Source organism: Carassius gibelio, chromosome B9 (assembly GCF_023724105.1).
Source record: "Carassius gibelio isolate Cgi1373 ecotype wild population from Czech Republic chromosome B9, carGib1.2-hapl.c, whole genome shotgun sequence".
NCBI lineage: Eukaryota > Metazoa > Chordata > Actinopteri > Cypriniformes > Cyprinidae > Carassius > Carassius gibelio.
In genome coordinates, this window is record NC_068404.1 from 29,441,849 (window position 1) to 29,469,547 (window position 27,699).

The window sequence follows — 27,699 nt, forward strand, 5'->3', positions numbered from 1 at the left end:
GACCTTAAAGGGGTTAATTTTCATGAAAATAGTGCAAACATATTTATGATCCTGACAATGCAAACATATGAAAGACTCAATGAAATTTCCCAATGCAAAATATAATTGTCCTTCTTTTGATTTTGAAATGTGACCCAGACATGTTCTTGATCGTTGTGGCGAGATTAACTCCTCTACACCTGTTACTCGAGTTACTGCACATTCTTGGTTTCCAACAATGATTCATTTCTTACTTTGGAATCATTTCAGTTTATCATACAACATACATCAATTATCATACTTTTGACTACGCATCTGAGCTTCTGAATCAATGTTCTTTGACCACTGTGATTTGAAATCAAAGCATGCTGATGCTGCACCTCAATGCTTTTGCTGTAGTGACATGACCGAGACTTTTATACTGAAGCTCCTCTTTCCCTGTCATCTCTCTTGCTCTCTTTTGGCTTCTTTATTAGTGAGATGATAATCATTATGTGGTCAGGGTAACATCAGGTGAATAGAGTTCTAGCAAAGACTAGAGCTGGACGATATTTCCAGAAGAATTCTTACATAAAAAACTTTGATGATAAATGTAAACAACAGTATTTAGTATATTTACTAAAACATGAAAAACAAGAGTTCAGTAAACATTTCTGCATGATGATGCAAAGGAATCATTTCATATATTTTACTGATTCACTGAAGCAGACCGTTTGAACTGATTCACAGAAATGAATCAAACTTGCCAACACAACTTTTCTACTGAACTTGAAATGAGAGACGCTATTAAAACTAAATCTGTCTGAACACTTTCACGCACTGAAAAATGTGTATATTCATTTTGTAAATACTTGCCAAAATACTTGTGGCAATTAACACATTTATTTTAAACGTGATTTTTTAGTAGAAAGAATGAAATGATCTTTAGGAAATGTAATGCATAACTCTAAATCACCACAATATTCATAAAACTAAAACCATTTAACAACGTTTTTTAGTACTTAAAATAAACATGAACTGAAATGAAATAAAATACAAAAAACTTAATTTATTTGATTCCAGCTAGTTTACATGGAACTTTTTTGTTTTTGAATTTTTAACAATGTAATAAAATAACTACAACTAAAACTGAAATAAAAAAATATTAATGTCTGTTTGAACACCAAAAATTTGATGCAAGTTTTATTTTATAATTATTTGTTAGACATAGTCCAGTAATCTTTGTTTTATTTATAAAATAATAAAAATATAAAAAATAAAATATAAAAAATATAAAAAATAAATAAATTCAGCTAGTTTACCAAGGCAACATTTCTCGATTTTGTTTAATGTAAAAATGTAATACAATAACTGCAACTAAAACTGAATTATAAAATAATAAACATTTGTTTGAACACTGTCTTTCATTGTAAATTTGATTAAAGATTTATTTTGTAATTATTTAAGAAAATAATGTAAGTAGTATTTTATTTTAGATTATTAGTATCAAATAAAATTTATTTTCTTTGTAAAACATAGTCCAGTAATCTTTGTTTTATTTAAAACTTGTGTACAATGTACTCATAAAACAAGCAACAATCTTTAGGAAATGTAATGCTCAGATTAAAATCACCACAATATTCCCAACAGGATTATTATAGTTAACTAAGATAATATATATGTATATATTTCTATGTTTTATTTCCGCTAGCTTCCAATGCACCATTTCTCCCTGTCATTGATTTTAACCTGCATTGTGCTGTTGAGGGTCATTGTCTCTCTGATCTCATCAACTAATCAGACGTCTCACAGTCTCGTGATTGAGTCTCGTGAGTGTGTGTTGATTGATGTTAGATATGCTAATTCTGTTGATGAACTCACAAGCGTCTCATCGTTCGCTCTGATTCATCACGTGACTCTAGAGCGCTCAGCATGAGCTTCCAGGTTCTAGATTGATTTGGCATGAGATGAAGCGCTTGTAAGCTTTCATGTGGGATCCTGAGATCCTTTTCCAATGTTCGGTCGCCATCGAGTGCGAGTTGAGTAAAAATCCCATTCGTTCTCCACAGAGCAACTGATTCAGTTTAGAGTTTTTCAATGTGATTCATTTGGTTGATTTGATTAATTCTCAAGTCCTGTGGAGAAAATGAACGGGGAGAGAAACTCAAAGTTGCGCTCGGTTTTTCTGGTGCATGTTTTTCTCATGTCCCTCTCTGTCTGTCTTGAAACAAGGACTGGTAAGACATTGTAAGAGGTTTCTACATCCTCAAGTGCCTGCGGTTTCCAGAGCCAAACCAGATCCATCCCATGTGTCCATCCCATTTCAACAGCACCGAACGACACGCTTCATCTAGATTCCCAGTTTCAGTGGCATTTCATATGATTTTAATGCATATTTGATTGATATTTTTAACAAATCACCGTCTGGTTACGGGGTGTAAATGAAGACGTTGTATTAGCAGTTTTATTTGATTATTATCTTTGTGTTGTCATTGTGTCAAACTCCTCTGGACTCTTACACACTAGAGATTACTGTTGTTGGGAATCTAGAACCGGTTCTTGAGCTTCTGCATTCCTCAAGTGTTTCCTGGATCGCTACTGAATCTAAATAAGTGGTTTTATCTGAGATTTGAGTCTGATGTTGGGTCATTTTGACCTGGACGGGATTTTCTTTTATCTAAAAATCAGATGAAACTTTCTGACTTTGCTCAAACAGATTTTACCCTCCTTGTCACACGTTTGGTATTTCCTGGTCAAAAAAGGATTGGCCTACAAATAATGGATTATAAAACTATCATTATGCTAAGTTATCATCAAATAATTGCTTTTCTCCACACTTGATTTCGATTGTCTCCACCTCAACACGTTACCCAAATATTGTATTCAATCTTTTTGTCAACTTTAATTCAATTAGCAGAGGTTGGGCTTTTTTTTCTGGAACTTAGTGATCGTAGCCCTCACTGATCTGAACTCCATTTTTGAGCCAAAAAAATCCACACATAAGGTTTTTTTTACTCTAAAACTAAGGTGCATAGGATCAGATTAATACGATTTATTATCAGCCAGTTCTTGTGCCAATTGAAAAAAAAAACAGTTGAATCCAGTGTTATGTGATAATATCACAAAATATTGGAAAACTAGTTATTTATTGCTCATAAAAAGTGTGTGTAGTTAAAGATACATTAAGCAAAGATCTGATTTCATGAGTTGTACTTCAGTTCAAAAGCACTTAAAGAATAAAGATGTAGATTAGTTTGTTTCTTCTTCAGATTTGGAGAAATGTAGCACTGCATCAGTGTCTCATCAAGGGAATTGCAGTGAATGGGTGCCGTCAGAATGAGAGTCTGATAAAAACATCACAATAATCCACAGCACTTCCATCACTTAACATCTGGAGAAGACAAAGGATGAAACAAATCCAGCATTAAGACGCTTTTAACTAAAGTACATTAAGTCTATAATCCATAATAACACTTCCTCCAGTGAAAAAGTGTTCTGGTCTGAAACAGGAGAGAAATCTGTTATTGTGGATTATAGACTCAATGTATTTAAGTTAAAAACATCTTAATGGTGGATTTGTTTAATCTTTCGTCTTCTCCAGATGCTGGAGAAGTGATGGACTGGAGTGAATTACTTGTGGATTATTGTGATGTTTTTATCAGACTCTCATTCTGACGGCACCCATTCACTGCAGAGCATCCGTTGGTGAGACACTGATGCAATGCTACATTTCTCCAAACCTGATGAAGAAACACACTCATCCTAATCTTTGATGACCTGAGAGTGAGCACGGTTTCAACTAATTAAAATTTTTAGGTGAACTATTTCTTTAAAGAGCCAGAATTGGTCAATTTCCTGAGATTTAAAGATCTCTAGTGAATCCATTGATTCCAAGGCAGTAAAGAAGAAACCCTGGGGTTTGCATGACTTTAACTCTTTCAGAACACGACTGGTTTCAGGCTGATCTAGTTTGGTGTAATGCACAAACTCAGCTGCTTCTTCTTCTCCTTCTTCTTCTAGTGTGTAGTAGTCCCGAGAGCGTATAGAGGAACTAATGTAGACCACTGTCATATGATTGCTTTCAATATCAGCATTACGACCTTTACACCATTTATAACACTCTTATTTAGACCCACTGTTGAATGGTTTCAGATTTACTCTAACACTCCATCAAAATGAAGTTTGATTTTATTATCTAATCGTTTGATTTTGAAAAACAATGTTATTAACAATGTGGACTGTGATTCATTACTGTATGCTTTTTAAGATGGATCTATAATACAATGTAATTTGTTTAATCACAAATGCTCAATTAACTAATGAATAGACACTAATGATTGACTGACGTATTGTTAAATGTAATCGAATGTGAAGGACATTTCATGTAATCTGGTTCAAAACTGTGATTTTTCAGCTGTTTAATTGACATTTCCAGTCAAAACTCTGAATAAAGTCCAGAACATTTCAAACCTGCCTCTTGAATTAATGAGCACATTAATTAACACGCAGCTTCTGTTTGATTGTAACGGCCGATGATGCCGTGACCTTTGACCTTGACCCCTGACCCACATCCTCTCTCTCATATTCAGCACGTGTTCGTTTGCGCCAGACTTTCGCTTCAACTTTGCTTCCACTTCTGCACAAAGCAAGCGTGTGTTCAGCAGTTCTCCAGTGCGTCTGGCGGCCTGCCACTGAATGAAGTGGATAAAAGTTCCTGCTTTGGTTAAAATGGGAAATCCCAACCTGATGATTTCAGTGTTTATTCATGTGTTGAGGGCTCGAGTTCACAGTGACTCTTTGTTCTGCCTTTCTTTCCCATTTCACATGCCATTTTGTCCCATTGGCTGCTGCTAATTTCTATATTGTTGAAGCCTGCTTGACTTTGTTGCATTTCAGTCACCGTAAAATAACCAATTCTCATTGAAAATAAACATAGTCCTGTTGCTTTTTTGGTTTTATCATCTTCAAAAACCATTTTACAGTTCTAATTCTGTTCTTTGTTGCAATGTAATTTATCCTACAGGTTGATAAATCTTTAAATATGTCATTATTATTATTATTTTTCTGCTGCAACGTTCATGCCATGTTCTTTCTATGCTTTGTGGTATCAGCTTGTCTATATTGGAGCATTTTAACTGGTTAATAATCCCAGAATGATGCCTAATGTTGTACTTTCCCATTTTTTTGCAATCATTTGTCATACAGGTTCTTAGAAATCTTAGAAATCTCAGAAATCTCCATTTTTTGTTAAGCAACGTTCATACAACGTTCATGCAACTTTGCTTCTACGCTGCATTTACCAGTTCATTGATTTTGGAGCATTTAAACAAGTTTGTGAGCACAAACTGAGATCTGATTTGTTTGTCATACAGGTTGCCAATCTGAAAATATCTCCTTTTTTGAGCAGCGATGTTAATGCAACATTCACGCGACATTCGTTCTATACTTTATGGTATTTATAACACAAAATCGGACCTGATGCAGTGCTTTCCCATTTATTGCATTTATTAAATTTTTTTTTATCATGTATGTTGTTAATCTTAAAATAAGTAAATTGTTGTGCAGCAACATTCAGTGTACCCTGCATGCATCAGTTTGCTGATATTAGAGCGTTTGAATGGGTTTGTGAGCACACAATCACACCTGATATCATGCTTTTCCATTGTAAAAATCCTAAGAGCATCATCTTGATCTGTAATATGTTTTTCAGGTGAATTTCTCCGAAGACGGTCTGAAGTCTGAAGATCTGGACCGAGGAGAACCTGGACGACTGAGAGGAGCTAGAAAACCTACCACCACATTCAAGGGCACATTACTGGACATCAGGTAAAGCACTGCACTCCTGAAGTACAGTGCAAGATCTAGATAAAAAGACATGCGCTTTTTCACTGAAGGAAGTATCATACTAAATAGTTTTCAATTTTATGCACCAATATACTAATACACAGTCATAAACTGCAATATCTGCCTTCAGATACTTACTAAATATAAAACATTTTTCGGTGAACATTTCTGAGTAATGGTGTATCATTGAATCAGAGTTTTGAATTGACCGTTTGGACTGATTCACAGAAATGAATTGAACTAGTTTACATTAAATAGTGTTTGTTTATGGGTTAAACACATTGGGGGGGGGGGGGGGGGCTGTTGTATGTGAAACTGAACACTTTTATTTCTGAACCGTTCTCATTCTCGAGTATTTTATTTGTTATGTGAAAATATATTAAATATTCGTACGGTTATTGTTGTACGCGTATAATTCAGTTAATGAAATATTTTGCAAATGAACGATGCTTTCTCTCATTTAATTATTTCTCTTTTTTTATTTGGAACTTGATCGTGTATTTGCAAAAACACATTCTACAACTGTGTGGTATAAATACAGTTACTGGTCAGAATGATTAATTGGTATGTTTTTTTTAAAGAAGTCTCTTCTGATCAGCAAAGCTGCATTTATTTGATCAAAAATACAGTTAAAATTGTGAAATATTATTACAGTTTAAAACAGCTGTTTTCTCTGTGAATATCATTTAAAGTGTAATTTATTTCTGTGATGCTCCGCTGTATTTTCAGCATCATTCCTCCAGTCTTCAGTGTCACATGATCTTCAGAAATCATGAAAATATGATGATTTACTGCTCAAGAAACATTTCAGATTATTATCAATGTTGGATACAGTCGTGCCGCACGATATTTTTGAGGAAACTGATGCATTTTATTTTTCAGCATTCAGAAATTGAAATTGAAATCTTTTGTCACATTATACATTTATTTTTTTATTATTTTTTTCACGGTTTTCAAATGAAATGCAAATTCAAGAGCATTAAAAAGTGTCTGGAAATAAACGTAGAGCATGTCTCTTCTAACTGGCTGTCATGAATGAAGGCTGCACAGTTATTTCCCAGCATGCATTAATCATCATTCAGCTGCTGCATCAAACAAATGCATTCATGCAAAGCTCCTTTTGTTCAGTTTTCTTGCCAAATGTTCAAATCCAAGACCTTCATCCTCTTGCACACGACGGTTCAACTCTTCCTAATGGCTGCGTTGTAATTCCTGATGATGATTGTAAGTAATGGTTCAAGGCCTCAGCTTTGATGTTTCTAATGGAGGCTTTTCCCACAATCCACTGGGAGCCATGACTGACATTGTGACAGATGGATGTCATTTGAGGCCGACTGCAGTACATGCAGCACGTGATTTCATGTCAAATAAATATACAATAACAATACATGTGCGTATTAGAGCTGGCTGAGATATTGAGTGTTTACTAATGTGTGATGATTCATTTACACGATTCAGTTCAAACTGTGCAGTTCAGTGAATCGATTCAGAACTCTGAACAATGATTCATTTGCTTCATCTCCCTGTGTTTAGTCTCCATGTGCCAGTTTTCATCTCGCAATGCTTTCAGAATATATATTGCTGTTTATGAGTGTTAAATTGGTGCATATGAATAAAAATTATGTAATTTAACTACATTGGTTAAGAACTAAGGAGCTAACTTCTTAATTTCAACATTACATTTTTAAAATTTGTATTTGTTAACATAATCAATGCACTGTGAACTAAAACGATGAACAAATAAAACATTAATATTGTTAGTATTTAAAACTATTTAATTAATTGAAATAATTAAAGGCTTGAATAAAATAAAATAAATATTAAATGAAAAACTTTAACTGCCTTGGCAACTAACTGAAATAATAAAGTTTAAAAAACTAAAATTACTAACTGGAAATAATAAACTAAAACTTAAATAAAGATTAAATTAGAGTAAATAAAAATAAAAAATCACTTTGCTTTTGTAAGCCTGAAAATAAATAACACTAAAAATTAAATATGAAATACATTTTAATTATTAAAACAAATCTAAATATTACAAAAAACTTTAATTGTATCTAAATAACACAAATAATTCTAGTTCATTGTTAATTCACATTAATTGCTTCATTTGTTAATTTAATTTGCTAACAAATGAGACCTTACTGTAAAGTGTTACAAAAATATAATATAAATAAGGTGAAAACATTCATTGTGAACTTGATTTTACTGTACTTTATTTCTAACGTGAAACACTATGAATGCAATTTATTACGAAGGGTTTTGATTAAAATGATGAATCCTGTATTTCTGAGTCCATGCATAAATATAGAGATGATTATATGTTTTGTTATCTCTATCTCTCATATGCTGTACAGTGCTGGGCTCAGCAGTTCTCTGTGGATGTGTGTGTGTGTGTGTGTGTGTGAGTGTGTGTGTGTGTGTGTGTGTGTGAATCACATGTGTGCTGTGTTGTGTTTCAGTCCATCAGAAGAGCTCAGATTCGGTGCTAAAGAATCAGAGAAGAGGTGTCTGATCGTCCTCAACAACGTCACCAAAAACCAGGTGGCCTTTAAGGTGAGACGTCAGCAGATCACTGGTGATGAATAAAGCTGCGGTCTATGATGGATATTCAGCCTCATCTGCAGGTGTCCCTCTGATTTAATTTAACAGTTTAAGTCTTATTTATTTTTTTGGTGTTTGCCAATACCTAATGCATAAGCCCTATGAAAGGTGTTTGTTTTTTGTCCCAAATTTCGTTGTATTTTTTTCTTTTCTCTTTTATTTATATATTTATATTTATAAAAAAAAATCCTAGGTTCCTTTTTTCCTCTGAATTTTTATTAAATTTTAGTTATCAAATTTTTAATTACTTGAAATCATGCAACTCTATAAAAGTTTAACAAAACATATTTTTAGGACCATATGAAATAGGTTTTATTTTTTCTCCGATTCTTCTCTTCTTTGGTTGTAGTGAAGTCCTTTGAGCTTCTTACAGTCCTACGTTTAAGCGAAAGTGTATTGACCCAAATTCCATGTTATTCTGTGCATGTCTTCGGTCTCGTTCCTCTCTACAGATGGTTGTACTGGCAGGGTCTGGAGTGGTCTGATCATGTGTTGTGTGTTCAGGTGCGGACGACGGCTCCAGAGAAGTACCGTGTGAAGCCCAGTAACAGCAGCTGTGAGCCCGGAGCCAGCGTGGAAATCGTGGTCTCACTTCATGGAGGTAAAGATCTCGCTTACTGCAAATATCAGAAAAGAGAGTGTGTTAACACGTCACGTGACCATACAGTTGCTGCAATGGACTTTGTTTTATTTGACCTCCAGGTGTATGCCGTGTCTCCAAGCTTTCTTATTCATTTTGCTAATAAACATTCAATCTTTCTTATTTGTTTGGTTTCACATGGTTTTGTTTTGTATATCTTTGTGTAGCCCAAGTAATTAGTTATTTTATTAGGCATGTATTCTTATTCGTGTTGTTAATACAGCATCAAATGCACAGGACTTTTATTTTGTTGTTGCTTGAATTGATTTGACGCTGAATTGGTGCTAATTTGAAAGTGAAAGTAAAATGTGCACGGCGCTTTTTCAAGCCATTTAAAAGTGAGAAACGAGGGCAAATGCAAACAACCCTCCCCATGTATATATATTGTACTCACTGTCATTTGATTACAATTCGTCCCCTTGGAATTATAAGGTTCTATCTGACATTTTTGTCAAAATTGAGTTATTCACATATTCTTATTCTGTGACAATTTATTTACATTATGTGATGATTTATTTTAAGTTGTGTACATTTTGGGATTTTTTTATTGAAAAAGCAAAAAGGTTCTATCTACAGAAGTCTATGGAACACAAGAATTTTAAAGATCAATATCTCAAAACTACTCAGAACGCAGATAGAACCTTATAATTCCAAGGGGACGCATTTTTAAATCGAATTAATTACATATGTCGATAAGTTGACTGCAAATTAAATTCTATAAAACATTAGTTTGAATCTATTTTTGTTAAATGAGAGTATCAAGTAGACATGATTTTACAAAAACATTATTTCACAGATGTTTAGGCTACAATGGTCCAACATAAACTATGAAACATAAAAGAAGATATTTAGAAAAACAGATTTTTACTTCGTTCATGCAACGGAAATGAAGTTCTAATTTTAAATCTATAATTGTGCCCCATACAGTGTATTGTTGTCTATTATATATATATATATATATATATATATATATATATATTTTTTTTTTTTTTGCGTTTAAAGGTTTTGGCTGACAGAAAGGTTTGCGAATCCCTGTATTTTGGCATGTGTTATATATATATGTGTGTGTGTGTGTGTGTGTGTGTAGGCTACCAGGCGTCTCCTCAGGACAGGTTTCTGGTGATGGCAGCAGAGATGGAGAGCAGCGCTGGAGCCAGTGTCTCGGAGCTCGCTCAGTTCTGGAAGGAGGTTTCTAAAGCTAAAGTCATGGAGCACAGGTGACGTCTCTCACACACGCACTGCATTCTGGGAACACCGGCTTAAACAAACACATCTGGATTCATCAATGTCTTTCATACAAAACTCTTAATGTGGATTTCCAAAACAAAGTAATAATATATAAATTGCAGTGATGTTTATTTAATGTGGCGCTCATTAGATAATCTTTTAATTAGTTAACATTATAAGGTTAACAAATGCATGTACATGTATACATACAAATAATTAGAGCTGCACAATTTGGGGGGAAATTGAATTACAATTTTTCATATAATGCAGTTAAACATCATTTCCAGGTTTGCTGTGATTGTTTGTGAGGATGCACAATTTGTCCAAAGTTTTGTGATCATATATCAATATGGCTATAAAATATTATCAAAAATAAAATATATTATTAAATCATTAAAAATATAAATCTAAAAAATAAAGAAATAAGGTATGAGAAAATATAATAATGCCATTATTATTATTATTAAATATATAAAAATGACAAAAGTAAATATAAATAAATGTTCTGGTTATAATTTAAGTGTAAAATAAAATGTTTAAAGAAACATTAAAGAACCGCATTATTAGTGAATTATTTATATTTGTTATTATTAAATAAAAATAAAAATTAGAAAAATATTACTGTTACATTTTAACATCAAATAATATTTAGGAAAAATATAATGTAAATAATAACTTTATTAAAAATAATTACAAAACAAAAATAATATTGTTTTCCCTATTATAACTGTAAAGTTACACTACAAATATTTATGTCTTGGATTCCTAATTTTCATGTGAAGCCATTGAATATTATTTGGACAGAAAGCCACATGGAGGATTGTTGATAATCGCTTCATTACAAGTTAAACGTAGATGTAAGTTCCCTGAAGACAAGCCGCTGGTGTGTGAATGAACACAGTGCTGCGCTTCAGTTCTCTCTCAGTAATCAGACGGATGACTCTGAGATGTGAAGAGTGTTTGAGAGGATTGTGTTATCTGACTCTAATCAGCCGTTGTGTCCTCAGGCTTCGCTGTCACCTGCTCGAGAGCCCCAAGCCTATTCTGAGTAACTGGTCTGGGAGTCCATCAGTGACGATGAGCGGCGAGCACCAGGACCTGCAGAGCACGGTGAGACACACACACACACACACACACACACACACGAGATAGAGGTTTAACAGGAGTGTTTGACTGGTGTCTCAGACCAGAGGAAAGATACATTTACATCTATGCATTTAGCAGACGCTTTTATCAGAAGAGACTTACAGAGGCTTCAGGATATACATTCTTTTACCAGAATGTGTGTCCCCTGGGAACTGAACCCTAACTACAAGATAACATCCATCATGCATTTCTAAGTGTTTATTTTATTGCACTTTTTGAATATTAAATTAAAGCAAAAAAAAAAAAATGTAAATTATAAATGCATTTCTGGATTTCTCTTTATCACTTCATTAATCATAGAAGCATATTTCTGACATAACTAAAGATGAAATTAAAAAAAAAAAGTTTTTTTCCTTTTTATTGGAACTCACATTTCTGATTTTTTATATATATATATATATATATATATATATATATATATATATATATATATATATATATATATATATATATATTTTTTTTTTTTTTTTTTTTTAAATTGAGCCTTTTTTCTTCAAAATGTTGTTATACACACAATTAAATTAGAGCAAAATAAATAATAATAAAAAATCAATCGTTGTTTCTGATAAAAAAAAAGTGATTTCAAATGTTAAAAAGTAATAGCATTAATAATGATATAATTATTAAGTAAATAAAAAAAGTAGTGAAATGTATATATATATTTTGTACTTTTTTATTTACATAATGTTTTACGTAAATAAAAACATTTAAAGAAATTTCTAAAATATTTCACTATTAAAATGCAATATTGATTATTATTATTAAATCAAAAAATGTAAATGTAAAAATAAATAAATACTGTTATATTTCATTGGAAAGAAAAGAAAAGAAAAAAAAAGTGAGAATGCTCTTTCTCTTTTTGCATTTGTAGATGTGTTGCAATTCACATCTTAAAGGATATTTTCTCAAAGAGTTTCTTTCTTTACTTCAGCAGCACTTTAAAACAGTTTTATTATTTTATTAGTCTCTATACTGTATTATTCACACTGATTTACAAGAATTGATTCCTAACTTCAATGGTGGAAATGTTATTTATGCCACAGAATATATACATTTAAAAAACACATAACAGACTTTCTTGCAGTTTTAAGAACGGTGAGATATAAACTCATAATAGTGAGGAAAAACAAGTCAGAGTTGAGATTAAAAAAAGAAAGAAAAAAAAACAACTTTCAACATTTCGTGGTTTTATGGAGTGATGAAGAGAGAAAATCTTTAGCATGTCAACAAAATCAAGCAACAATTCTGAACTTCGCTGTATGAAATCTTCTGGAAATGCATGCAAATTAGTGCATACTTAATTAGATGAACCTAATTTGCATATTTAAATAAAATTTCCTTAAATGCAAAATGTTACTGTTTTAACCCCCAGTCTCACCGACAAGACTTAAGTCTAGTCTCAGACTAAAACGCAAGTCTGAGCTGTCTCAGCTTGCACTGAATGCTCTTATATATCATACGAGTGTCTTTGTTTTGTCTCCAGTAATGTGTGTTTCTTTCAAAGCCATGTTTATATAAATGTCCTAACTGCTCTGTGGTGTAACCCCGGCCCAGTCTGAGCTCTGTCAGTGCTGTCCTGAGTTCCTCTGATTGTTAAAGCGTGAGTCTTCTGTCCTCAGCTGATGCGTGTGCTGGCCACAAACTCTCGTCTGGAGCAGAAGCTGGACGCGTGTGTGTGGACACAGAAGGTGCTGGTGCTCATGGTGTCGTTTCTGCTGGCCCTAACGTCCTACTCGCTCTGGACCTCGTGAAGATCCCAATCACCGGCTTTTATCACAATACACCACGCTGTAATTTATCACCACCGTGCAGAGCTCTTATAAGATCATGCACATGTAATTAACTCACTCTGATTTTAATATTATATATATATAGTATTTTATAAAAGTATGAATGTGTGACCAATAAAACAACACTTTTGCTATGCATCGCTGTGTGCTTTAATGACTCAATCTCCGTTTTTATACTAACGATGGGTTATTACAAAAACTACAGTTAACTAGTTTGGAATAAATTGCAGAAGTATGTTGTTTATTGCCTTACTTGAGATCAAAATCACAGTTATTAAACATGAAATATGGCGATTAATCAATTCATCATCATCTAAGATGAGTTTGTTTCTTCATCAGATTTGGAGAAATGTAGCATTGCATCAGTGTCTCATCAGTGGATGCTCTGCAGTGAATGGGTGCCGTCAGAATGAGAGTCCAAACAGCTGATCAAATCATCTTAATACTGGATGTGTTTCATCTTGTGTCTTCTCCAGATGTTCACTGATGGACTGGAGTGCTGTGGATTATTGTGACGTTTTTATCAGACTCTCATTCTGACGGCACCCATTCACTGCAGAGCATCCACTGATGAGACACTGATGCAATTTCTCCAAATCTGATGAACAAACAAACTCATCCTGATCTCTGATGAACTGAGAGTGAGGATGAGGTGAACTTTGCCTTTAATTGTGTTTTTTTTATTTTGTGTTTGATTATGGACGGATGATTCGTGTGGAGCTGATCCTGATATAACGTGTGTGAGATGAAGATGAGAGTGAAGACGGATCACTAATGTTCACATGATCCCACACTGATGAGCACAACAGATAAAACAGGAGAGATCAGAGCAACATTAAGAGCGTCTGAGATGAGTCTGCTCGGAGCTCATCAGAGGATGAACAACAGTCACACACAGGGACTGAATTCAGTGTTTGACTGATTTAATGACTCCGATTCAAACTCTAATCTTTTGTATTAGCGTGACTGGATTCTCATCAGCAACATTGTGTTCAAGTGTGCCTGCCATTTAAGAGGGAACTGGCTCATTATAATAAAAGAGGAATAAATTCAGGTTTGACACTAGATTCAGAAACATGTTTTACTGTTAAGAGTTTAGATAATGTAATTTTTATTTTCATTATTTTGTCCTAAGTTTTTATTCATTTTTTATTTCAGTTTGAGTTTAGTAAAATCAAGTTAAACTAAATGAAAATCAGAAATGTTGCCTTGATAACCAACTTTAAAAAGAAGTTCAGTTAGTTTCCTCTAAAAGTATAAAAATCAAATCAAATTATTTTCATTTATGCAGAATTTAAATATTAAGGTTTTCTTTAACAAGAAAGTGTGCGCGTGCGTGTGTGGTCTCACACTCACACCTGCTGCTGCAGAGGAGCATCACACCAGACTCAGGATCAATCCACTGATATATAACCAGTGTTCGGGAGTTCGGAGCGGGTTCGCGAATCATTTGAGTCAGTTTGGGGTTCGCGAATCATTTGAGTCAGTTTGGGAGTTCGGAGCGTGAATCATTTTAATCAGTTTTGGATTTACACACTTCAAATAGTATAATGGTTTAAATGAAGAATTACCTTTAAATTGTTTTTTGTAAAACCATTTGGGTTGCAATCAATGTGTGTCATTTCTTGTGTGCTTCCATAATGTTTGTAACTTGAAGCACCTGATGATGCTAATGATTTGAGGAATGGGGTTAACCTGTGATGCATTGTTTTAAAATGTTCTTGTTTGTGCTTCTTGGTACACACCGATTAGTTTGAGGATCGCGAATCATTTCGGGAGTCAGTTCGGGAGTTCAGAGCGTGAATAATTTTAATCAGTTCGGCAGCTCGGAGCGGGATCGCGAATCATTTGAGTCACTTTGGCGATCTCGAATCAATTGAGTCAGTTTGGGAGTTCGGAGCGGGATCGCGAATCATTTGAGTCAGTTCAGGATTTCGGAGCGGGTTCGCGAATCATTTGAGTCAGTTTTGGAGTTCGGAGCAGGTTGGCGAATCATTTTAGTCAGTTTGTGGTTCGCGAATCATTTGAGTCAGTTCGGGAGGTCGGAGTGGGTTCGCGAATCATTTGAGTCAGTTTGGATGTTTGGAGCAGGTTCGCGAATCATTTTAGTCAGTTTGGGGATCGCGAATCATTTGAGTCAATTTAGGAGTTCGGAGCTCTTCGCGGATCATTTGAATCAGTTCGAGAGTCCGGACCGGGTTCGCGAATCATTTGAGTCAGTTTGGGGATTGCGAATCGATTGAGTCAGTTCGGGGTTCGGAGCGTGAATCATTTGAATCAGTTCGAGAGTTCGTAGCAGGTTCGCGAATCATTGGAGTCCGTTCGGGAGTTCAGAGCGGGATCGCGAACCTATATAGGTTCTATGGTTCTATGATAGGGAGCGCTTTCTTCTTTAGCCAGAGGCTTTTTGGATTTACCCACTTCAAACAGTATACCCCAATGGTTTAAATGAAGAATTACCTTTACATTATTTTGTAAACCATTTGGGTTGCAATCTGTGTCATTTCTTGTGTGCTTCCATAATGTTTGTAACTTGAAGCACCTGATGATGCTAATGATTTGAGGAATGGGGTTCACCCGTGATGCATTGTTTTAAAATGTTCTTGTTTGTGCTTCGTGGTACACACTGATGATGGCTAGGCCGAAACGCGTCTGTCTAAGACATCGTACAAATACATTTATAAAAGGATTTCTTGAAAGTGCGTTTTTTTTCTTTTATTTCTATATAGAACCCCAATGAACCCTTTATTCTAAGAGTGTTGTAACAGAGATAGAGATGTATAGATCAGTGGATCAAACACACATCACTGTTCTGCAGCTCAAATGGGAGACATTTTAAACAAGTTTAATATTGTCATATGCTAAAACAAACCATTTATACTTAAAAAAAAAATAAATAAATAAAATAACACATTGTAAAACGTGTCCCTGCAGCATAGAAGCAGTCATCATTAGCACATGTATATTTGGAGCAACAGACAACAATACACTGTATGGGTTACAATTATATATTTCGATGTTTTTTTGCTCCCTCAGATTCCAAATTGTATTGTCTTCCTAACAAACCAGACATCAATGGAAAGCCCATTTATTCAGCTTTCAGATGATGTATATATATATATATTTTTTAAAAAAAAATGTATTATCGACCCTTATGACTGGGTTTGTGTTCCAGGGACACATATAGTATAATATGCATAATAAAAAAAGAAAAAATTATAATAAACAACATGGATTTATAAGGATAAGGAATGACACAAAAATATATTTAACTAAAACCAATTAAATGTTACTAGAACATTTTATATATATATAACACACACACACACACAGTGTCTCTGAACAGAGAGAAAGCGCTCACCTGTACACCAGCAGAAGAGGAAGAGCTCAGAGGAACTACTTCCTGTAGCATCGGTATCACAAATGGACAGAACAAGACACATCTGTACAGACAGAAACACTTAACATCTGGAACTAGACACAACACACACACACACACACACTTCTGCTTTTATCTGATCAAAAATACAATAAAACTTGTGAAATATTATAGTTTAAGATAAATTATTTCTGTGATCAAGTCTATTTTCAGCATCATTCCTCCAGTCTTCAGAGTCACATGATCTTCAGAAATCATGAAAATATGATGATTTACTGCTAAATGAGCATTTCTGATTATTATCAATGTTGAACACAGTTGTTCTGCATGATATGTTTGTGTAAACTGTGATGTATTTTATTTTTCAGGATTCACAGATGAACAGGAAGTTCAGGAGACACACTATCTATCTCTCCAGCTCCCTCTGCTGGACTACTCTCTATATTTACTCGACTTCAGTGTGTTTTATTATTTCTGCTGCTGGTTTATTACAGTAATGAGCCACTCAAGACCTCTGCATTTATCAGACGCTTTTATACAATCAGATTTATTGTTTTAGTGTATTTCTATTGGATCTGGACATGATATTTGGTTTTGTAATAAACAGTGCTTTAAGTGGCCCAAAAGAGGTACCGGTACTCTATTATAGCCAAAAAATATATATATTTTCTGTTTTTTTTTTTTTTTTTGATGATTCCCCTCATCCCCTGAGGTAAGAACAACTATATTGAAGGCCTTTTATATACAGCAGTAAACAGGCAACCTTAATAATTAATCCTTTTATTAGTTTGTGGATTTGCTTGAGCTAGAAAGAACAACTGAACATAAACAAAATGTGCAAAAGGATTTTGAAAAAATACCCTTAGAAAGAGCTACTGCATTACTGCATTCAAACTTCCAAACTGACTCAAATGATTCATGCTCCATACTCCGAACTAGGAAGAATTAGGAAGCCTGCATTGTGAAGGGCGCTCTGATAAGCAGCAGCACAGGCAAAGGATTAAAACCTCTATTAAAACAGATGTCCAAATGAATGTACCAGTACGTTCTGGGCGCACTGAGAGGTGTCGGTAGGCTCAAGAGCTATATTTGGAAGTGGTTGTACTGAGTACCTGTGCATACCAGCCTACTTAAAGCACTGGCAATAAAAATGATAAATACCAGATCAGTCCTTTATGATGGTTGTTCTGAATTCACACGAGATGCCTTTTATCTTATTTATATGTGAAAATTAATGAACATCAACTCAAGCCAGTGTAATCAATTTAAAGAAATGACTCATATTTTCAACTTCATCTTGATAAAAGAAACAAACTAATGTGGTCTGCACCAGGGTCATTGTAACAAAAAAAAAAAAAAAAAAAAATTATTGGCATAAAATAATTAAATTGTCACTCACACACACACACATACACACACAAACAAACATTCTTTCACACACACACACACACACACACACACACATTCTTTCACACACGTGCGCGCTCTTCACACACTCTTTCTCTCTCTCTCTCTCCCACACACACACACACACACTCTCTCTCTCTCTTTCTCTCCCCCACACACGCATGCACGCACATTCTTCACACGCACGCGCGCGCGCTCACACACGCACGGATCACAGGAGTTTTCTGGGCTCTGTTTCTTGTTCTCCAGATTAACCCGAAGCACATGATGCTGGAGCTCGTGATTCTCTCTCAGCTCAGAGTCATGAAAGCCTCTCTCTCTTCTCTTCTGTCCTTCTTCTCCTGTTCTCCTGCAGAGCTCCATCATGGCTTCTCCGCGTCTGGAGACCTTCTGCTGTCCGAACCGTGACCCTGCCACGGAGTTCATCACCGGCTTCCAGCCGCAGCTCTTCAGCGGGATCAGCTCGTGCAGCGCCGCTCTGAGCCTCGCCTTCACCGGCCTCCAGCTGCTGCCCAAACACCGGCCCTTCAGACACGGAGCTCCGCACAAACCCGCCTCCTCGCTCCGGATCCTCTTCATCATCAGCCTCTGCGACCTGCTGGCCTGCGCAGGTGAACACACACACACACACACACACACACACACACACAGAGAAGGTGTTTCTCCAGCTCTAAATCATGTCTGTGGTGATCTGTGTGATCTGTGTGTCCAGGGATGGTGGTCCGCTCCGGGGTCTGGCTGGGTTCTCCGGGTCTGATCAGCAGGATCTCGGCTGGGAACAGCTCTGATGTTTGGCCGCAGGTGTTCTGTGTCGGAGGAGCGGTGAGAAACACCATCTCAGCATCTCACACACAACAAACACTCAAGAACACAAACACACACACACACACACACACACACACACACACACACACAGCTGCATGAACCACAGATTACAAACACCTTTTTAAACTAGAACTTCTTTTTTAATATTTAATTTAATTTTGTCTTGTGCTATATTTACCATGCAATACTAAAAAAAACATGTCTAGAGGTATTATATATATATATCCAAAATAACAGTAACTGACCTTTGAACAGCAAATAAAAATACATTAAAAGATTATTTACCATATAATATTCTATTTTTTTTTCTTCCAAAATGAATTGCAAAAATAATATCTAAACAGCTAAATAAAGATAATTTCAAGTTCCATAAATAGAGGCACACAACAATGAAACATTTTGCATTTAGGCTCACAGATAAAAGTTTTATAATTAACAATTATTTTGCATTTTGTTTTTAAAATCATGCATTTTCAAAAAATAAAACTAACACACTTTGCCCATTTACTAAAATCAATCCTCCTCAATAAACCCATTTAAATTCTTAAAGACTTTTTTTTTTCTATCAAATAGTAATATTTGAAATATTCAGGCAAAATCAAATCTTTAAGAGTATCTTTCCAAAATTAAATTTCTTTTTTTTAAATTGAGATTTATACATAATATGATCGGACAATATTTGTTTGAGATACAACAATTAGAAAATCTGGAATCTGAGGATGCAAAAAAAATCTAAATATTGAGAAAATCACCTTTAAAGTTGTTTATATTAAGTTCTTAGCAATGCATATTACTAATAAAAAAATACGTTTTAATAAATTTAATAAATTCTTAAGAATTGTTTTGATTTGTTATTAATTTGTAATCATTTTGAACTCTTTCCCCGCCAACGTTTTTGAAAAAAGTTGCTCTCCACTGCCAGTATTTTAGCTGATTTTCACACAAATGTCATATTTATCTAAATTTGCAACACATCAAAATAAAGATCAGACCCTCTTCCTTCAATCGGTTTTATTCCAGCATCAAGCTTTGTTTTTTATCAACACTTGAATAGAGCATCACTTTGAGCAAATAATGACGGTTTTAGCAAATACTAGACCTGGATCATGTTCAGGACTTTGATGAAAGCAGGTTTGTGGTCTGAATCTGGTGTGTGTCAGCAGATGTGGATCCAGCTGTTCTTCAGCGCCTCGTTCTGGTGGACCTTCTGTTACGCGGTGGACGTATTCCTGGTGGTGAAGCGCTCGGCGGGCATCAGGTGCGTCCCATCATGCACCTGTGTGTGGGAGCGCTGCAGCAGATGCTGATGTGTGTGGTGTGTTTCAGTACGATCGTCCTGTATCACATGATCACGTGGGGTCTGACGCTGCTGCTGTGTGTGGAGGGAGTCGCCATGCTGTACTACCCCTCCATCTCCAGGTACACACCATCAGAACACATCAGGACACAAATACTCTTACAAGTGCGGAGAAAAATAATATGAAATGTGGTATGGATGCAAAAAACTATTGTGGGAGAAAAATAACAATATGGACAATGCTAATTCAATAATAAATGAATAAAAAATGTATGATATGACCCCCTTTAGTACACTGAAAATAAGTTTAAATAAAAATGTATAAAAAATGATTGAATGTAGGATTTTTAGGGTGGATTTGACAGGAAAATACTATTTCAGGCTTTCTACTTCAAAACACTAACTAAAATGTAAATTTTTTTTGCTTAAATAGGTCAATAAAATCTCTTATCAGAGGCACATCTGTTACATAAGCATGCATTTAAGATAATGAATAAAAGTCTTCTAATTAACACATTTTCCAAGTTCTTAAAAGTGAATTTGGTTTTGATGCAAAAAAACTTTACTAAAATCATGTGGACCTCTTTAATTAAATAATAACATAAAAATAACAATAATAAAACTGATATGACCCCTTTAGTACATTGTTATCTTTATATATATATATATATATATATATATATATATATATATATATATATATATATATATATATATGTATATATATATATATATGTAAAGATCAGATGTTCTATAGTAGAAATGTCTTTCTACTTCAAATGTAAAATATTTTTAGAAAAACTAAGAATGTTTAAAAGAATAATATCTAAATTGGTAAACAAAAACAAAATAGGCACATTAGGCTCACAAAAAAGTCTTACAAATAATAAATAATTATTCACAACAGTGGAAAGAAAATCATATCATGTGCTTAAGAAGGTTAAAACAACTTTTTTTAATCTTTTTTTTTTTTTAGAATAAAGCATTTTTTTATTTTTTACAATTTTTTAGCACATTACTGGAATGGATTTTGCAAGAGAATTCTACCTCAAAAAAAAAAAATAAATAAAAAAAAATACTAACCTAAATTAAGAGTGTAATGTCTAAACAGGCAAATAAACTTTAAAACAGAGGCACATTAGTTATGCAAGCATGCATTTAAGCTTACAAATAAAAGTCTTCTAATTAGCATTTTATTATTCATTACAGTAGAAAAGAAAACCTTAAAATGTTATAAATAAAAAAAAAATATGTATTTTTTTAAATCACAAATTCATGTTTAATTCAATGTTCCTATGAAAGTCTTCTGAATAACACATTATTATTAATTAGAGTGAAAAGGACATTTTTATAAATCTTATTTAAAAACAAACACAAAATCATGTAACTTTCTTTCTGATTATTTTTCACATTTACAAGTAATTTCTATGAAAACTGTTTCTAAGCAAATCCTAAACCAGTTGTTTTTCAGTGTGTAGAAACTGATACAGATATAAGTTGCACATTTAATATGCAAATGAGCTGCTCCGAGGTCACAGGTGTGATTCCCAGTGAACGCATGAACTAATAACATGCGATGGAAGTCACTTAGGATTAAAGCAGCTGCTAAACGCATGACTGTGACCGTGATCTGACCTGATTGTGTTTGTCATGTGAGCTGTGAGAACGGCCTCCAGCACGCCATTCCTCACTACGTCACCACATACGCTCCCATGCTGCTGGTGCTCCTCGTCAACCCCCTGCTCTTCACACGCACCGTGTCGGCTGGTGAGTACAACACAGAAGAGCAGTTTATCCTAAAACAATCATTCAGGCTAAAAATGAACACTAGATGAACATGTGCTCACCTTCAGATCATCTGAGATGAGTTTGTTTCTTCATCAGATTTGGAGAAATGTAGCATTGCATCAGTGTCTCATCAGTGGATGCTCTGCAGTGAATGGGTGCCGTCAGAATGAGAGTCTTATAAAAACATCACAATAATCCACAGCACTCCAGTCCATCAGTTAACATCTGGAGAAGACAAAAGATGAAACAAATCCAGCATTAAGATGTTTTTAACTCATATATGAGTCTATAATAACTCTTCCTCCAGTGAAACAGTGTTCTGGTCTGAATCAGGAGAGAAATCTACACAGATCAAGCAGCGTTTAAACAGATCTAAACAAATATGTGTCTGGATTTTGATGTGAGAGACAACAGGAGATGGACTTTTTCACTGGAGGATGTAGTGCTGTGGATTATTGTGATGTTTTTATCAGACTCTCATTCTGACGGCACCCATTCACTGCAGAGCAGCCATTGATGAGACACTGATGCAGTGCTGTGTTTCTCCAAATCTTTCAGCTAATTTTACTAGCGATTTCTAAAAGAAAAGTTTTAAAGTAAATCCTACACTGAGTTTAATGAGGATTATAATCTGACGTCTGTCTGTGTTTTGATGCAGTGACGTCGCTGCTGAAGGGTCAACAGGGAATCTACACCGAGAACGAGAGACGACTCGGATCTGAGATCAAAATACGCTTCTTTAAGATCATGCTGGTCTTCGTGGTTTGGTAAGAAACTCTTCAAGACGAGATTCCTATCCTCCTCTTTAAACAGTCGTGATGGTATCATCACCTTCATTCAATAATGAACACATAACTGTTTCTGTGCTCTTCCTCACGTCAGCTGGCTGCCCAACATCATCAACGAGGGTCTGCTGTTTTATCTGGAGATGCAGGATGATGTTTCAGCCGGCGATCTGAAGAACGTCCGTAACGCCGCGCTCATCACGTGGTTCATAATGGTGAGGATTTCTCTTATGCTCCAAATCACGTGAATCGTATATTTCTGAGCGCCAACAATAAAGATCAAACCATCCGCTCCTGTGAGATTTGAGAAGCATCCCTCTAGTGCTCTAGCCTAATACTAAAACTATTACTTTTGTCTCATCCATTGCTATGGTTGTCGCATGCTATTCGAGAGTGAATCCAGCATAAATATGTAAGTAATTTCTGAAACATGCATGTTTCCCAAAAAACAAGTCTAATGCAAGATTCAAATGGATCAAAATGTTTATAATTTTTGAAGTAAACAAGAAATAACAGGCAAGGCTTAGACTAAGCCAGGATTAGGCCATAGTTCAATTAGGATATTTAAGTCATTTTTATAAACATGCCTTATAAAAAACAACAACAACAACAACAACAAAAACATTACTGGTGTGTATCTGGAAACAAAGACATTGATATATTTTAAGATCAGTCATTGCAAGTTTCTTTCAGTTGAAACAGCTCAGACTTACATTTTAGTCTGAGACTAGACTTAAGTCTTGTCTGTGAGACCGGGAGAATATCTTTAGTCATTTTACTTGTAAAATAAATGCATCTTGATTCAAGAATGTTCCAATATTTTTACTAGAAAACGACATTTAGAAATACAATTTTTTTTTGCATTTAAAACTTAGTAGAGAATCTACAACATGATTCTCTTTCAATATCCAGTGACTACTAAATTTCCGTAGTGATAATTTGGATCAAACATGAAATGTCTATTGTCTGCCTTTATGTCCTCACCAATGCCAAAATCAAACCTACAGCCTTGGAATTGATTGTAAAGCCTTAAGCGTGCTCCTTTAATAATCCCTAAAATCCTTCAGTCACCTTAGTTCATCGCAATCGATCTCACATGGTTCTGTTATAGTCAGCAAATCTTTTATTTACATCGCATCTGCACTTTGTCATTAGATATTCTCAGAACTGCACTGAGGAGAAAACAAACAAACCATGAAAAACTCAGTTTTTGAGCGGTGAGTGAATTCTGTCGAACTTAAGCACCTCTGATTGGCCATCGTGTTCAACCGATATGTCTGTGATTGGCTACACTGCTCAACACTGCAATAACAAGTTGTAAATAGAAACTTTGGAGAAATGTGAGCTGTGTTGGGAAGGTTTCTTTGGAAATGTAATAGGTTACATATTCCGTCATAAATGTAATAAGTAGTGGTACTCAATGTAACTGATTACGTTTGATTACTTATAAAGCATAAATAAAGTTTATACATAAAACTAAATACAAAATAAAACCGTTATTAAACAAGCATGTATCATTTTCTGTGTTCTAAACAAAGAATACTCTTCTTTTGTTACTTTTACTTACTTTTGTTACAAATGTCCACTTAATTTGATTCTTTGAAATTTTTATATATTTGTTGTATCGGTGTACCTTGTAAAGCGTCCTAGAGCTCGGGAAAGGTGCTGTATAAGTTAAACATATATATATATATATATATATATATATATATATATATATATATATATATATATATATATACACTCCTGAAACATTTGGCGTCTCATATTTTAGAGCAGTCAATGCAATTTGGGAAACAACTAAATAAATCTATGTGTGTGTGTGTGTCAGATGTCACCTTTGTAATCATTAGCGTTTTTCACAAGTAACTAATTTAATTACACTTTTGTTATTCTCACTAACTGTAAGAGATTTGCACCAGCCTTTCCTAGTAACTCTCCAATGTGCATTTGAGTTAACTCTCTTGTTAAACATATCTCTGTCCTCAGGGAATCCTGAACCCCATGCAGGGGTTTCTCAACACGCTGGCGTTTCACGGCTGGACGGGGCTGAACGTGGACTTCAGCCGGCAGAGACGGCGCGAGCTGCCCTGGGACTCGGCCTCCACATCGCTGGCGGGTGGATATACACCCGTCGCTGGATCAACACTGCTCTACCAAAGCCACGTGCAGGAGATCAAGAAGAACCTGAGTGCTAACGGACAGCAGCAGCCCTCAGACGCCATCAGTGTCCTGTCTGAAGGTAACGGCCTGCAGCAGGAACACAGACACACACCCGTCTACACAGGCTTCTGAACGCTGCATCTGAAAACTATGAGATTAAATGCATGTTCAAATGGGACCTGAGCTGTATTGTAAGAAATAAACAGACTATAAACAACCAACGTTTTTGAAAATCTCTTCTGATCCCCAAGGCTACATTTATTTGGTGTGAAATATTATTGCAATTTAATTATTTTAGTATATTTATTGCATCCATTAGTTTTCATCTTCTTCCTCTATTGAGTCATACTATAGAACCATATGGTGAAATGTTATGATATTTGGCACACTGATTGAAGACAGCATTAACATTAAACACACCAAATTTGGAGCCTCTAACTCAAACTCTCTAGCACCACCAACAGTTTAGAATTGCGCTCATGTTTATGCGAATACCTTTTGAACCATAAGGTCTAGAAATCATTTCCCCCCTTATTCCTTGGCTTATGCCATGACATTTTAATTTGCATAATTAAAAGTAACTTTCTTTGGGTCAAGATGTTTTGCAATTCTCAATTATGTGAAAAAATATTTTTTTCAAACTCATCCTAGACCGTTTGTCTGATTTTAACCATAATTGGCTCAGAGCATCTTCAGAACATGCTGGCCAAACGTTACGGAATTCAAGTAGATTAGTCAAACCATTTTCGGATAACACGCAAATGAATTCTGTGAAGAGCATGCCATAATAGACGTGAGGCTATATCTACACATCCCTTTAGCATGTTCAAACCAAACTGGGTGTGTGTTATAACAACAATGACCTGAGGGCACGTGCACAGTTTCGGCACAGCACCCCCTAGCTGTCAGGAGATATGAAAATGGCCAATATTGCTTACAACTTCTAAATGGTTTGGCTAAATCGAATGGTATCCCATCTTCTCATGTCAGCAATTTTTAATTTTGTTGAAAAATACCATATTTATAAACACGAACGAAACAAGGATATCAATACCAATTATGCCATAACTGACTGAACTTCCTATCTGCCCGTTTTTTTTTTTTTTTTTAACCCTTATTTCATATTACTAGTGATTGTGGTCATGATTTTTTAATTTGGACAAAAATCATCTTCAGAATTGAATGTCTTTGATTACTTACTGTTGCACTTTATCCATTGCTTACTGCCTTGCTTGCTTCTGTAGTGTTTGGCCCCTAAATTTCCCTAAATGAAACCTTGGTGAACAAAAGGGACATCTTTCAATTGCACTAAAAAATATACATTACATATTGATCTTGAAAATATTCCAGACTTCGACAACTAGTGTAAATACTAAATAATAAATATGCATATTATGTGTAATATATGCTGCTCGGATAATCTATATTTCATATGTCAGTGGTTCTCAGCCACTGAATCTTGGATCGGTTCTGTTTGGGTTTCAATCTAGAGGAAGAAACAACGTTAAATACAAATAATAAACACTACTAACCATACACACATGCACAGTTATCAACTTACCACAGGAGGAGAAATACATTAACTATTGTTCTTATTATTAATTTCCAATTTAAAACAACTAAATTTATTCAAAGGTAACACTTTATAAGATATTATGGATCGTATCTTATATACAAGTGTATTTATAAATGTTTATACTTACAACATGTAAAATGATACACTCAATAAAATACACTCAATATTCAAGAGAGAATTATGAAAAGTCTTGATATCTAATAGATTGATGCTGGGTCAAAATTATATATATAAAAAAAATTTTAAAAAAAATTATGCCAAAACTCATTAGGATATTAAGTAAAGATCATGTTCAGTGAAGATATTCTGTAAATTTCCTACTGTAAATATATAAAAACTTTATTTTGGATTATTAATATGCATTGCTAAGAATTCATCTGAACAACTTTAAAGATGATTTTTTGCACCCTTAGATTCCAGAAATTTAAATAGTGGATCTCAGCAAAATATTGTCCAATACATAAATAAGCTTATTTATTCTGCATTTAGGTGGTGTATAAATCTCAATTTCTAAACACACACAAGACAATATAAACAGCATTAAAAATACCACTTCAGGGATGAAATTAACTAGTCTTCTCTGTCTCATCTCATAGATTCAGAGTCTAGTACAGTAGAAATCCACATATCCAGTGAGCAGCGAGAGTTTGAGGATGTAAAGCCAAACGGAGCATCACTGGGGGTTTCTACGGGATGAACGTCCCGCCGGCCTCAAACACGCTCTCTTCTGATTCACAAAGACAAAACCAGTCTTCATGCTTTTGTACAATCAATCAATCAATCCTGTCTCCTGCCCTGTTTGTGCTGTTGAAGGTTTCTCTGAAACAACACATAATTCAGTACGAAACTATGATTTGAATCAAATATAATATAATTTGTCATTCACCAAAGGATCACACTGTAAAAATGCACGATTATAGAGCACATAGAGATTGTGTAGACATAGCTGTTGCTGCTTGCTTTACTCATTTTATACTTCATTAAATTATACTTATTAAACATACTTCATTTTACGCTCTCATTGACGTTGAAGTGTCTTTTTTTGGTTTAATTTTGGTGTGTTTTTAAATCAAGTATTTACTGCTTACAAAGACTGCAGTTATTTGATCAAAAACAGTAACAATTTTGAAATATTATTAGAATTTGAAACCATTTTACATGTAATTTATTTGCGTGATGCAAAGCTGAATATTCAGCATCTTTGGAAACTCATACAAAAATGAAAGTAATAAAAAATACCTTTATTAACTAAAAGTAACATTAAATGCAT

General features: G+C 34.6%; 2 protein-coding genes across 3 annotated transcripts in view; both read left to right on the forward strand.

Annotated features, from left to right (window-relative positions):
* Window positions 1–13,347, forward strand: part of mospd2 (motile sperm domain containing 2) — a 22,125-nt gene extending 8,778 nt beyond the window's left edge. For both annotated transcript variants that reach the window (XM_052565110.1, XM_052565111.1), the window contains exons 10-15: window positions 5,669–5,784; window positions 8,265–8,358; window positions 8,911–9,007; window positions 10,134–10,263; window positions 11,281–11,383; window positions 13,039–13,347. In XM_052565110.1, coding sequence (XP_052421070.1) covers window positions 5,669–5,784; window positions 8,265–8,358; window positions 8,911–9,007; window positions 10,134–10,263; window positions 11,281–11,383; window positions 13,039–13,170 — 672 coding nt within the window. In that variant the 3' untranslated portion in view covers window positions 13,171–13,347. The remainder of the gene's footprint in view (window positions 1–5,668; window positions 5,785–8,264; window positions 8,359–8,910; window positions 9,008–10,133; window positions 10,264–11,280; window positions 11,384–13,038) is intronic.
* Window positions 13,348–18,121: 4,774 nt separating this feature from the next.
* Window positions 18,122–27,450, forward strand: gpr143 (G protein-coupled receptor 143). The gene is made up of 9 exons (XM_052566035.1): window positions 18,122–18,606; window positions 18,708–18,817; window positions 19,984–20,078; window positions 20,147–20,239; window positions 21,775–21,884; window positions 22,564–22,672; window positions 22,788–22,905; window positions 24,680–24,932; window positions 27,026–27,450. The coding sequence occupies exons 1-9, from the start codon at window positions 18,360–18,362 to the stop codon at window positions 27,124–27,126; spliced, it is 1,236 nt and encodes a 411-aa protein (XP_052421995.1). The 5' UTR covers window positions 18,122–18,359; the 3' UTR covers window positions 27,127–27,450.
* Window positions 27,451–27,699: the final 249 nt, after the last annotated feature.